This window comes from Chiroxiphia lanceolata, chromosome 6 (genome assembly GCF_009829145.1).
Source record: "Chiroxiphia lanceolata isolate bChiLan1 chromosome 6, bChiLan1.pri, whole genome shotgun sequence".
NCBI lineage: Eukaryota > Metazoa > Chordata > Aves > Passeriformes > Pipridae > Chiroxiphia > Chiroxiphia lanceolata.
In genome coordinates, this window is record NC_045642.1 from 61,456,785 (window position 1) to 61,470,668 (window position 13,884).

General features: G+C 46.0%; 1 protein-coding gene across 2 annotated transcripts in view; it reads right to left on the reverse strand.

Annotated features, from left to right (window-relative positions):
• Nucleotides 1–343: 343 nt before the first annotated feature.
• Nucleotides 344–13,884, reverse strand: part of TMEM260 (transmembrane protein 260) — a 36,934-nt gene continuing 23,393 nt past the window's right edge. Inside the window, exons 6-16 of one of the 2 annotated variants that reach the window (XM_032692236.1) lie at nucleotides 11,208–11,387; nucleotides 8,925–8,965; nucleotides 8,483–8,566; nucleotides 7,993–8,110; nucleotides 7,505–7,677; nucleotides 6,014–6,185; nucleotides 4,904–5,052; nucleotides 3,409–3,585; nucleotides 2,608–2,661; nucleotides 2,101–2,191; nucleotides 344–1,011 (exon numbers count right to left, since the gene is read on the reverse strand). In XM_032692236.1, coding sequence (XP_032548127.1) covers nucleotides 739–1,011; nucleotides 2,101–2,191; nucleotides 2,608–2,661; nucleotides 3,409–3,585; nucleotides 4,904–5,052; nucleotides 6,014–6,185; nucleotides 7,505–7,677; nucleotides 7,993–8,110; nucleotides 8,483–8,566; nucleotides 8,925–8,965; nucleotides 11,208–11,387 — 1,512 coding nt within the window. In that variant the 3' untranslated portion in view covers nucleotides 344–738. The remainder of the gene's footprint in view (nucleotides 1,012–2,100; nucleotides 2,192–2,607; nucleotides 2,662–3,408; nucleotides 3,586–4,903; nucleotides 5,053–6,013; nucleotides 6,186–7,504; nucleotides 7,678–7,992; nucleotides 8,111–8,482; nucleotides 8,567–8,924; nucleotides 8,966–11,207; nucleotides 11,388–13,884) is intronic. The other variant, XM_032692237.1, reaches the window with a different exon arrangement.

The following is a 13,884-nucleotide window of genomic DNA, read 5'->3' on the forward strand; positions in this document are numbered from 1 at the left end:
AGTGGTGAGGCCCCGGCACAGGTTGTCCAGAGAAGCTGTGGCTGCCCCATCCCTGGAAGTGTTCCAGGCCAGGTTGGATGGGGCTTGGAGCAACCTTGGATAGTGGAAGGCATCCCTGGCCACAGCAGAGGGGTGGAACGAAACAGTATATAAGTTCCCTTCCAACCCAAAATATTCTCTGATTATGATTCTGCAGGACCTCTGGGCACAGGCACAGCCAGGGCACAGAGCACATTCAAAACAGGCTCCTGGGAGGGCACCATCCCACATCCATGTCCTGAGGGAAACCCACCTAACCACGCTGTCCCGTGACCATAAAACCACATAGGCACAGAACAGCTAATGAAAAATGGCTGTAGAAAACCTCTTGGCTCAGTAACAGAGGAAACAATTAAATGCTAAATACATTTTTACATCTATAAAGGATGCTGCACTCATTAAAAAAAAGATAAATGTTCATAGTACAACTGAATCACAGGTTCCTTTAAGAAGAAAAATTTTCCTTTTTGAAACCCAGTATTTTTTTTAGTGATGAGCCTCCCCCCCTGAACCCCCAAAGTTCATTTGGCAACAGCAATCGAAGACCAAACATCAGCATGTTCCAGCACACTTGATTTCCTCTCTGCTGCCAGTTCTGCCACCTTTTAAAACCATTCTCACATTGTCAAGGACTAACTCAGATGTTAAGCCTTGACTTCAAACTTCCAGCCCTCCAGCAGGCGGGTGGGGGACCGGGCGCTACCCAGCTCCCCGCCTCAGGTCTGCTTTCCTTTTCCTCAGCCCCTGCAGCTCTTTTTCCAGGTGCTTCACAGCCTGCAGGATGTCCCGGCGCTGGGGATCGTCCTCTGCTTTCTCGGTGTACAGCAGGAAATGTTTCACAGTTTCAGAGAGCAACGTTTCGGGATCCACGTCCCCCCGACGGAGACGCAACATCCTCTCGCAGGCGATGGCGTAGTTTTTGTGCCAGTTCACCGGGTGATTGGGATGAGAGTTGACAATTTCTTTGTATGACTGTTACAGGAACAAAACAAAAAAAAAAAAAAAAAGAAGGGGGGGGAAGGCAAATTAATTGAACTAAGGGGACCAACAGCTCTTAACAGTGTTTCAAAACTGCCCGTGAAGGAACAGATGCTATTTAGAATCGTCCAAGTCCAGAGTCGGAGTATTTCTGTAATTCACTCTGTGTTTGCCATTCAACAGCATGAATCAGAAACCCAAGGGGGGCTGAAACGTTTCCCTTCCGACAGCAGCTGTTTGTTTAGAAACATTACAGATGATGGTGATAACCCCCCGGCACATTATGTGCTTCCCCCAGAGAGGTGTTACACCAAGCTGGGGGAAAAAAAGAGATTTAACCGCCATGCCTGGAAGACATTTATCCAATATTTCAGGAGATCAGGACGTCTTCCACAGGACTTAAGGAGTCTGTTGACTTGAGAGGGAATATTCATAAGCTCAACAGCAGGCACGTGCCTGAGAACTTTGCAGAACAGCAAAAAAATCACAGTAAAACAGGTGAGAATTAAGGAAACTATTTGTTGACCCTCTGCTGGGGTGTGAAATGCTGCTCCTCTCTGCTGTCACACACTGATCACTTCGTGCATCTGTTGGCATCTCAGGCAGTCCAGTATTTCCAGAGATACCTACACCAGCTTATGGGTGTTATTCTTTGGTGTGAAATGCAGCAGAATTAATTTGCACTGAGAAGACTGTCGGATTTTATACTTGCTGGCTCAGACGCACGACTGTGTAATGACAGAGAGGACAAGTGCATAGGGGGAACTTCAGGACAAGCAATCTCTTGGCATGGGTTTGGAGCCCAGCACAGACAACATAATTATAGCAAAAGCAGGGTGTTGACTGGTTAGCTTTTGGCATCCTCTGTGACCGAGGGGGCAAGTAGGAATGGATAAAATCCCCGAGCAAATCTCTTTGAATCGGCTGTGCTCCCAGTTTGGATAAACAAGGGGAATGCAGATTACAGATTACAGGGCCTGTATGGAAACACGTTTCTGTGGAGTCAAGAAATGTAAAAGAAAAGGGAAAAAAATAAATGATGGAGGCTGCAGGGAGCGTTCCTAACCCAGACAGATGACTTACGTTGTATGCAAATGTGTAAAGTTGTGATTTCATTTCTGCAGTCACAGTGGCACTCTCCGCAAGGTCGAATATAAAGAAAGCTGTTTTCATCCTGGGAAAACAAGAAAAACTTCCATGTAGTAACTGCTTAATGCAACCAGCTCACCTCACGTGGTTATACACATTTTCAGCACGGCTATCCACGTATGGGACAGAACCAGCACCTCCATTTGAGTCATCAGCGACACAAATTTCTCTCCCTGATGTATTTTCTCACCCTAAGCCCCAACTGCTTTCTGCTCCTTTGAAATACTTTGAGCAGAACCTTTAGGTGAACAAATCGAGCACTCTCCTGAAGGCTTTGCTGGAGTCCTTGCACGCTTCACCTCATCCTGCCAGCCTTTTCCTTCCAAAGCTTGGCACACGTGGATCCAATAAGGCCATGCCCCATCAAGCTGCCCGCTTTGGTGTGTGTTTCCACACCAGTGAGCTGGCATTGGCTGTTGGAAGGGAGCAATGGAGAATTACCTGGCTTGCCACATCTCCTCATTGGCAACAGCTTCCCAGGAAGAGGGACTGAAACTAAATGGGAATAAGAATAAAATTCAGCCATCAGATCCATGTCACTTTGCTTCACCCACCACAGCCCTTCTAACCCAGGCAGCTACAGACCTCCCAAGCAGAAGAAAACCCATCATGAAGCCTATGGCTCTGACAGCAGGGAGTTCAGCTGACCCTCTGTCATTCATAAACCTTATTCCACTCTCTCCACAAAAGGAGCCTCTGGCATATCAGGTGCTTCACAGCATCCCAGTTCTCGAAGTGAGAGATTTGGTTTTTTACCATGGCAGATCAGTCTATGACATTTAAACCTTTGGATGTATCAAGTCCTCAATGATTTTAGCTCCTGTTCAAGTTTTAAGGCCAGAACTGGAGCTGATACTTGACTAGAAATGTCCTCGCTATATTTCACGCTAATAAAAGTCATAGATCATAGAATGGTTTGGGTTGGAAGGGAACTTAAAGACCATCCAGTTCCAACACCCTGCCATGGGCAGGGACACCTTCCACTAGACCTGGTTGCTCCAAGCCCCATCCAAGCCCCTGGCCTTGGCCACTTCCAGGGATGGGGCAGCCACAGCTTCTCTGGGCAACCTGTGCCAGGGCCTCACCACCCTCACAGGGAAGAATTTCTTCCTTATATCAACTGAAACACAAACCATCATGATCCTGGCTCATGTTAATTCCTGCAGCGCTGCAGAGGATGTGACAGTGCTGCTGGCAGAAGAATGATGAGCAGGAAGGAGCAAGGTCTCCTCTGCCTCGTACCTGCTATAGTCTTCAGTCCAGTTATAGAGATTCCTGGTGAGACGGATCCACTCCCCTGGGTCAAACACAACACTGGAAGGAACCAACTTCTCACACGTCCCCCAGGGCCAGAGCGAATGGCTCCTTCTCCAGGTCGAGTCACCTTCATGAAGACCTATGCAGACAAACACCTCCTTACTGCCAAAAAAACCCAAGAGAGAGCAATTGTGAATCCGTGCCAGACCTTGGGCCACCCCACGTCCCTGAGCAAACCACACACACAGTGTTTCTTAAGTTAACAACTAAAATATCTGAAATTGTTGTTGAATTTGAGTATGAAAACTTTCCATCCAGTGAAATCCTCTTTGGGAATATTTCTGTTCCAGTATTCAAGACCTCAAAGAGAGACTAAGGCAACGTACAAACCTACCCTTGAGGCCAAGCATTGACACACATGGGGAAACCTTCCTGTCACGAGAAGTGGTGGTTAACCTCTTGCAAGAAACAAAGAAGCTTCTGAAAGATGTCACAGGGTGAGTTTGCTTCCCGTGATCTCTGTTAGTGATACAATTTCGTGCATGAAATTAAATCTTGAGGTTAAATTTTTGGTTGAGGTGTGATAGGAAGAAGAAAAGACATTGGTAAACAAATTCTCTTTTGTGCTTTTTTACTGAAACGGGGTCATACTGGAGACTGAGAGTTGGCTTTTACCTGTGGATCTAAGTTGTGCAGCACAACTCTTCCTGTGGCACAGACACCTGTCCAGACCATCTCACATCAGAAAGCGCACATTTTGGGCCAGTTTGCAAAACAGCTCTTCTGCTGCAAGCGAATACCCCATCTGGCATTGCCCATCTTGTGCAGCCAGCACAGGTGGTACATCCTCTCCCCTCTCCTGGACCTCACAAACATGCCAGAAGCCGTAGGAGAAGCCCATTTCTTCCTGACAGCACCTGGCTCTGCTCTTCTGCCTCCCCACCCTCGCCAGGCTCACCCCGGCTACTCTAAATGCAGATGCTATTCTTATTCATGTGAGTATCTAATCCTTTCTCCACTCTTACTAAGCTATTTTTATATGATGATTATTCCTGGAATACATTCATTCTATGCTAATCAGTTGGCCACAATGTTCACAAAGGAGAAGCAGCAGCAATTTGCTCTCCAGCCATCGTCGTTTTGAGTGCACGGGAACGTTCCTTTTTCTGTGATGAATTGTATCAACAACAACAAAAGAAATGATCAGTAAACACTCTGATCATCACCTTCTTATTTTTCCCTCCTAAAAACCAAACCAGGCTCAAAACAACAGGCAACATTATATCCGGATGGAGTTACTCCTGCACAGATATTTGCTTTAATTGCAAGAATAATCTCGCCACCAGGGAGGAAGTCAGTGGAGAAAATTGGTCTTTTGGATGCAGTACCAAGCTGTTCCATAAACAATTTGTAGGGGAGAAAAAAAAAAAAAAGGGTCGAAGATTTTAGGAAAGCTGTTACATATGAAAGAAATGCTTACTGTTTATTTACTTTGAGGAAACGATGGAGATTAAAAGCAAGTGTCCCGTCGGGTAATACTCCTTCCACAGGATTCCACCGGTGCCCAGGAAAATAAACGCCAGGTAAATGCTTTGCCAGCTTGGGTAAATACCACTCATAAGTCATCATCTATCAATAAAAAAATATTGCCATACTTAAAACAAGAATTCAAAGTTTTCATCCGTTTTACATCCAGAAGAAATGGGTTTTGAGGGAGTGATGACTGTTTGCTCAGTGAAGTCACCTCCCGTGCCAGCGGTGGCTGTGACCACACCACCACACTGGATCACCAGTTTGGTTTCTGATCAGAGGCACGTGGTCCTCACTCTAACACAAAACAGCTGGTAAGAGACACAACAGGGGTTTGGTTTGGTTAAACATTAGGTTTTGGGTTTGGGGTTTGCCAGCAAGTCACAAACTCTTGTTGCAAAGCCAAGCGCGAGGATGACGTGGTGGTAGAAATGTAGGTGTTTTGTTCTGTAATAGGGTTTTTTTTATTATTTTCCCATTCCTCAGTTAAAAAGGAAGGAGTGCAAACATCACCCAGGGACACACGGCACCTCAATCTTAGTGTAAAAAACAGGGACAGAAGTCTGCAAAACCACCAAGGTAACAGAGGGGATGCAGGGGATGCGTGGTAAAGCCCTCGGGAGAAACCCAAAAGCTGCATTATCCATGGGGCAACTGCTGCCCTGCTGCTCTCCAGGCTGATCCCAGAAGTCTTCTTCTACCCCAACATCTGTATTTTGGGGCAACTGCAGAAAACAGCTGGAACAAACTTCCTCAGCAAGGCAAACACCAGCCCTGTGGCACATCTGGATATCTGCAGTGATGAAGGAATTTGGCTTTCCCATCTCTCTAGCCACTATTGCCTCACTGGTGGCTTTTTGGGCTTGAATGGGCCTTGCACACCATGCTCCATCCCAGGGCTACCCGAGACCCTTTTAAAAAATATCAATTTTATTTATTTCCACATCATGAGTTTTATTTGAACAACGAGACCGTCTCAAGGAGATAAAGGAACAACCGAACTTTTGCTTCCCGTTTCAATCTGCCTGATGACTCTTGAAGCAGCACTTTCTGAACCTACCTCCTGGTCCACTAAGGTGATATCTGGCCTCATCCCTTCGCAGTAATGAAGGTAACGAAGAGCATTCCCAGGTAAGTCTCCTCTCAGCAGGATCACTGCACCCATGGGCATAGAGGACAGCAGATTCCTTGCAAACTTGTCAACAACATAGTTGTTGCTCTGATCACAAGCACTAAAGAGAACAGATAAAAACCAGTATCTCAAAACCAGGTATTTGCATGGCTTTGCATATCTTCAGAACAATTTTATGCAAGAGGCAACCACAGAAATCCACCCTAGTCAGATCTTGCTGGAAGCATCACAGAATCACAGAATGGGAAGGGAGGGAAGGGACCTTAAAGCTCATCTTGTTCCACCACCCCTGCCATGGGCAGGGACACCTTCCACCAGACCAGGTTGCTCTAAGCCCTGAGCAGTCTGGCCTTGAACACTTCCAGGGATGGAGCATCATCAACAACTTAATCATTCCAACTTAATCATCTCCAGAGAAACTGAGATATAGAAATGAAACATTTAGACAACAGTCCCCCAGAAACCAGAACCACAGACATAAGCCACTACAGTATAGCCAAAATACACACTCATTGAACGCCTTCACCTTAATTCTGATTCTTTTTATTGGGCTAAACCAAAAGTCTTACTTGTTGGTGTCAGAAGTGCCAGTAAAACGACGGTTCTGTAAAGTACCTGAAATCTTCCTCATCCTATAATGTTTTAATTAAGCATTAAAAGTGCATTTAACTAAGCATTGAAAAGTCAAGTTTTTGTAGCACCAGGTAGAAGCAGATTTACATCACCTGAGATTATATCCTTTTTCTTACACATCTGTGTGTGCACACAGTGGACTCAAGAAGAGGACACTCCATGACTTGACTCAGGACATGAGCTATGACTGGCTCACCTATGGACAAGCCTTTGGAAAAGATGTGTGCAAAGGAAGAATTCCTGAGGATGAAGTCTATGCTTCATTGGTCAACCTCTACTTGAGCATCCCTACTACGACACTGATTCCTATCCAAGTGACTGCAGGTGCTTGTGGGATAAGGAAGCCCCACACTATACATTTAACTCTTCAAAAAGGGGAAAAAAAGCCAGAAAAAAAACACAGGGCACAAGGAAACCTGAAGGAAAGCAAGGGAAGTTCAGGTCAAATAAATTCTGCAAACCTGCTTAGGAAACAAAGCACAGACTTACAAGCAGGTTTTTTTAGAAGTTTAAGTCTCTACAGATTTTTCTTCCTTCAACCTACATGACACACATATTTACAGCCTGGAGTTGGTGCTTGGTGATGCTGAGGGAGAACAAACAAGGGAGTCCTGCAGGCTGTGACCATGCAATCTTAGGTGGGATGTGAGAAGTGCCTTTTCCACTTCCTGACACGGACAGAAACCCCAGGAGCAGGAGTGGGGGGTTCACAGGAGCACCCCAACTGCACAGCACCCCACAGCCCTGTGGGGCTGCACCAAGACACGTGCCCAGGGGACTTCTTACCTGTAATTTGTCCAAACTTGAGAAGCAACAAGAGCAAGTGCAGAGAGCCACTCCAGCCAGGGCAGCACCCGGCTGCCCTCTAGCACGGTGTTCCCGAGGGAGGTGAGGGCTGCCAAGCCCAGCCCTGCCAGCACAGCCACCACAGCACTGCTCTGCAGCCAGAAACGCTCCACCTGGGACACAACACCACAGAATCCCAGAATTGGGATTGGAAGGCACCTTAAAGCTCATCTCATTCCACCCTCCTGACATGGACACCTTCCAGTATCCCAGGTTGCTCCAAGCCCCGTCCAACCTGGCCTGAAACACTTCCAGGGATAGGGCAGCCACAGTTTCTCACAGACCCTATTTCTGTGTCCCCAGCTATAAGGAAACAGAATAAGTAAGTATATTTTTGTACCTTATGCCCCCTGGTTAGGTGGTTTTAAGGTTTTTAATGTTTCTGCCAAAAATTAACATGCCAGAGCAGTTTTTAGAGTGCAACTCACCACGCCTAGAAACAGAGGCTTTGTAACATCCAAGTTTGCTCTCCAAGCAAAGAAAAGGGAATAAAGACAAAGCATTCCAGTGAAGAGCCAGATCACAGCTGATTTCTGCTGCCTTGTCCTATAAAAAAGTAACATATCACTCCTGAGGCACGGTATAAAACAAAACAGAAGTTACATGCGCTTGAAAACCACTAACTCTTTGCACACCTAAAGGCATTTAATACAAGGAGCTAATGAGCCTTTCTTTACCTTTGCCATTTATGAAACTTCTGTTTTCAAAACACAAAAACCACGAGGATTTCAGGATATTTAAGCTTGCCACCTACAAAGCCACAGGGTTAACCAGGAGTGTAGGGATATTTTGCTCTCACAAACAGATGACCATAGCCAACTGCTGCAATTTTTGCCCCAGCAAGGAGAAGGTAAAACAAGCTGCCCATGAAGCCAGTGAGAAAGTGAATATCAAAGCAAATATTGTCCTCCTACTTACAGCAGTGCTGTGCTTACACAGGCCACAAGTGCCAGGGCAAGGACGGGAAGGGAGAGCTCCGACTTCATCTGCGCCAGCTGGAAACTGTGGAGAAATTAGTGCATGGATGTGCCACCCCCTAATTGCCCCTTGCACTCAGTTAAAGTGTCAGGAGAAACTGGGAATAAGCACAACATAACATATTGCCATTCTTCTGTGATTAAGTTTACCAGAAATGGGAACAAGGCTGGTTTACGTGGCAGGATTTTGAAGGAAAAATCACCGGGGAGGGGGATCCAGCATTTCAACGGGAAAAACAGGCATGCATGTTGTCCCTGTGACACACACCAGCCCTAGCTCTGGATCAAGACTAGGAAAAGAAGGACAGGAGCCACTCTGGCCAAAATACCAGCAGCAGCAACAGGTTTCTCTGCACTAAAAGGCATATCAAGATGTTACTCACAGCAGCATCTCTCTCATACTGGATCCTGTCTCGGACTTGGCCTGTATTGAAAAGAAAGATGCACATGAGAAATATTGAAAAGAAAGAAGCACATGAGAAACCTATACACTGACTGAGTATCACTGGGACAAGGAAAGTCTTTCAATTTTCTCTTTGCAAAAAGGCAGCAAGCTCTGCTCAAACCTTCATTGCAAGATATTCTCCCACATTCCTGTTTTATGTGACGGGTTTACTTCCTGGATAAGCACTTTTTCAAAGTGCTGACAACGGATTACCCTGGTGATTTGAGCCTGACCTCTGCTATATCATAGAATCATAGAATCATTTAAGTTAGAAAAGTCCTCTGAGATCATCAACCATTAACCCAGCACTGCCAGGTTCACCACTAACCCATGTCCCCAACTGCTACGTCCACACGGCTTTTAAATCCCTCTAGGGATGGTGATTCCACCACTACCTTGGGCATCCTGTTCCAATGCCTGACACCCTTTCTGTGAAGAAATTTTTCCTAATATCCAGTCTAAACCTCTCCTGGCACAACTTGAGGCCACGTCCTGTATCTGCACAGTGCAATTATTTTCTGGGACATCTCCCCACAGCCTGAGAGAAGCTGTAGGCCTCAATTCCTCCTTGCTTAGCAGACTTGCCCCCATCTCCTCTGCCCTGACAGAGCTGTATGAGATCTATATGAGATACATGGGAATTTTTATTGCAGAGACCTGCAATCCATGGCACAAGTCTGGGAAAGAAGACGTGCTCAGTGGTGGTGAGGAATTAACCTTCACAGCTGCTTGTTGGAAAAGCGGTGGCTACCAGAAAAAAGGTAAGGTAAACAGATTCAGGAGGACTGGAAGGAATACTTAATCTCAATAAAAATGGAATAGTTAATTGCATTTGGGTTTTAATTAAAAAATAAGTGTTAGAGGATGCAGAGCCAGCTCACAGCTCCTGAAGCCCCACCCTGGTGGCGGCTGACGGCTTCTGGTCCCAGACACATCCCTCGCAAGGAGATGACATTTCTGATCCTTGGCTTACAGGTAGAACCCCCTCCTGAGCATTTTCTGAGGTGATTTTAGACCCTGTCTGCCCTTAAAACAGAGCTACGGGATGCAAGGGCTGGCTGTCCATCCAGGCAGTGCTCTGGAATTAGCCCAGCTGGCACCGGGACCAAACGCTTGGATTTTGCTGTATTTATTGCTCCTGCTTCAGACAAGTTCAAATGTGATTTGTGGTGTAGGATTACACGCAGTCCATCCCTAAGCCTCCTGAACATCAACTTGAATTCATCATATTTGATGGAGAGAGGAGTTAAGGGATTTGCATGCCTTGGTATTGCTCTGCCCAATGGAGTCTTATCCTCGGGAGGCGGCTGGGAATAGGGCAACAGGGGAAATCTCAGAAGTCCTTCAGAGGGTGGATCTTATCTCTGTAGGAGTTTTGGAAAGATTTAGTGGCAGCAGCAGGAATTATCGTGTCTTTTGACACACATCCTACAGCCACACAGCTGTAATAGGACAGTGATGGTGCTTGCTGTGTCACGTTGGCTGCATGCAGGGGCTTAACTTCTGGGGATGTGGGGCTTCAAGGAGTGACACAACACGTAGACCACACCTCTTTGTCTTTTTCTTCCCAGTGGTGTCATTTCCCAGCCCTCTGCACCCAAATCTCTGAAGCAGGAGGACAGAAACTGGGGTGATGGGCACGTGCTTTCCTTGGGTGGCCACAGCCAAACATCCAAGTCAGGGCTGGAGGAGGCAGATGCAAACCATGCAATGCTTCCCTTCCTTGGCAAGAGCACAGACCTCAGAAACTCAAATCAGACGTTCCTGAAACCCCCCCAAACCAACCATTAGTTTAAATTCAGTATTAGTAAGTTAAGAGGAACAATTTTGAAATGAAAGCTGCTCGTGACCTCTTTAAAAGTCCAATTTAAAAATAGAGAAATAAGACAATATTTGTCTTAAAACAAGAAAACCACCAAATTGATGTCACCATCTCCCTCTAGCACAGTTTGCTCTTTGGGCTCTACATACACAAGACACCAGACAGCTCCCAGGAAATAATATGGCTCACCCCATGAAGGCAAACAGAATTATCTTTTTTTGCTTTCCCAGCCACGTGATCCGTTTCCCAGAAAACCTGACAGGTCAGAAGGTCGAAATCAGAAATAAACGCTCAAAAAATGAAACATTTTCAATTTCTTTCCCCGCGAGCCCTTAATCGTCACAAAGAGCAGTTGCATAAGTCAAAAAGAAAGTAATTTAGAAAACGACCCTTATTTACCAGATTGAATGTCCCATATTCCTCCCTGAGAAAGTGGGTCAAAAATCCTTGAAGAGTCGTCTGGTCTCCCCATGTCCAACGGGCTCGACTGAGGTAGGACGAAGCCGGTAGATAGAGATAAGGCAGCAAACCAGCCAAGAAGCATAAACCCAACTTCAGCAAATGGCCTGGGGACAATTCCTGCACCAAAATATGTCATATTGCATAACAATGTTTATTTTAGTTTAATCACGCTGGAACTTCAAGAACAGATAAAGAAAAAACATCAAATATATTTACACAGAGCTGATCTCTCAATTTATAGTAAGTCCCTACAAAATGCTATGTTAAACCTTACGATTTTGTGGATTACTAGGAAACTGCATCAAACTGATCTCCTTTGCATGGCAGGGTGAAATTTAAGTGAAGCAAATAATATTAGCTAGGACTCATGACTATCATACTCATTGCATCTTTCACATTTAAATCATGGCATGACATGCATAGATGGCTGAAGCACTGCAAGGCTGAGATAACCCACTTTGCAGCGATTAAGAGTTGGCTGGTATTCCATCTGGCAAAAAAAAAAAACCCACATAAATGCTGCTCTAGTACAACTACACACATCACCACCATCATCAGGAGTCAGTTTTGCCATTTACTTTATCGTGATTACAGTGGCTAAATTGGATAGGCCAACTTTTGGGGTGGGATTTTCAAGACTGCCTAAGGGGTCAGGAAGACAAGACTTTCAAAGGGACTTCTGTGCCTAACTCCTTTAAGTGCTTTGGAAAATCCCACCCTAGAATATTGCACGCTGGCTTTATCTTTTAGCCACTGCCCTGTCAATCAAAGCACTTCCTCGGCATTTGGGGTTACAGGGAAGAGGCACCAATCCAGAGGGATGATCTATGGAGAAAAAGGAGCTTGATAAGGGTGATGGCCAGATTCTTCAGAAGAAAGACGGCTCGTTTTTACTTAAAAAAGGCACTTTTTCTATCAATTATCCTTCTTATTAGGTGGTTTTCTGCAGCAGGCACTACTGGGCTGTCTAAAGCATCTCCCAGGATTATTATATTGGCACAGCATTGTCCTTGCTGGAAATCACAGAGACCTCCCCCGTTAAAAAAAAACCAACTAAAAATTCTGTTTAAAGAACACAAATATATTGCAGAAGTGAGTCTTCATCATGTTAAGGGAATTATGTAGCCAGAAAGAGGTTTGTTGGAGATGCTGAACAGATTTTGGATCAGGCTAGCCTGAGTTGCACCGCACCTCTTGCAGCTCAAATGCTTCACCCTGTGCCATTACTGAAACCACACAGGATTTATCTGGTTAAGGGTGGAAAAATACAGGTAGGACTGGCCTGGCAGCCACCTGCCCAACTGTCATCTTCACAGGGACAAAAGAGGTGGAAGTAGGTGGAGGTTTCCCCGAGCCACTTCCAAAATGGCCAGAGCACCTGTATGGCTGAGACGTGTCACTCTTTCATGGGCAAAGTAGAGTTCCTACAACACATCTGCATCCAGCCTGGTGCACTGACTCACAGAAAACCAGCCACAGCAGAAAAGAGCATGGCAGGGTCCCTGAATGGCACCCAGGAGCCTCATCCAAATGGATGCATATCACCTCCAAACACCAGGAATGCAAAAATGTGTTTTCACCTACTTACACAACAACCAAGTTTAATAAAAAGAGGTGTAAAATAAGGGACATCTTGAGAAGGGGATAGATTTGAGGGGATCAAAGGCTTGCTGTTGCAATGAAGGTCAGCCTTCCTTTGGTCCTCTCCAGCTCTTTACCTGAGAGTTGATCTCTTCTAGGACTCTCAAGTCCTGGACACATCTGAGCTGGAGGCCACCAAGCCCGGGACATCCCAAGGGAAGACAAACCTCCATGCCTTTCATGCCATGCTGCTTGTTCTGGTTGCACCTTCAGCTGTCTATAGCAGTCAGAAGATGCTCTACCGTGAGTGGACATGGTTTTTGTTATCACCAGGGAGCCAACACACAGAAACTCATCTCCAGGTAAGCTCATGGCAGGAGAAAGCCAGCGTCACCAGCCAGGAGAAGCAGCACACACACACTCCATATGGCTGTGACTCTCCCCAACCTGTTTGGTAGGTCATTGAACTTGCTCTTATTTCCTACAGGCTGAGCAGTTTTTAGCTCCCATTATTATTTTAGCTTACAGGGTATTTGGAAACAGCTGGGGCAGAGTGTTCCTGTGCCAGGAGACACAAGTGGGTCACAGACTGTTGGCACGAGTAAAGCTCCTAAACTGTGATCACAGAATCACAGAGTCATTGATAATTTGGGTTGGAAGGGACCTTAAAGATCATCTAGTTCCAACCCCTCTGCACCTTCCACTGTCCCAGGTTGCTCCAAGCCCCATTCAACCTGGCCTTGAACATCTCCAGGGATGGGGCAGCCACAGCTTCTCTGGGCAGCCTGTGCCAGTGCCCCACCACTCTCACAGCCAACAATTTCTTCCTAATATCTAAATCTAGACTTGCCCTCCTCAGTTTAAAGTCATTTCTCCTCATCCTGTCACTCCATGCCCTTGTCAAAAGTCCCTCTCCAGCCTTTTTGGAGCCCCCCCTTAAACCAGGCCCCCTTTAGATCAGCGGCTCTGGTGTCAGACAGATGAACTGTAACTTCAGTGGGTTATGACCAACAAGTTCAGACAGACCATTGAC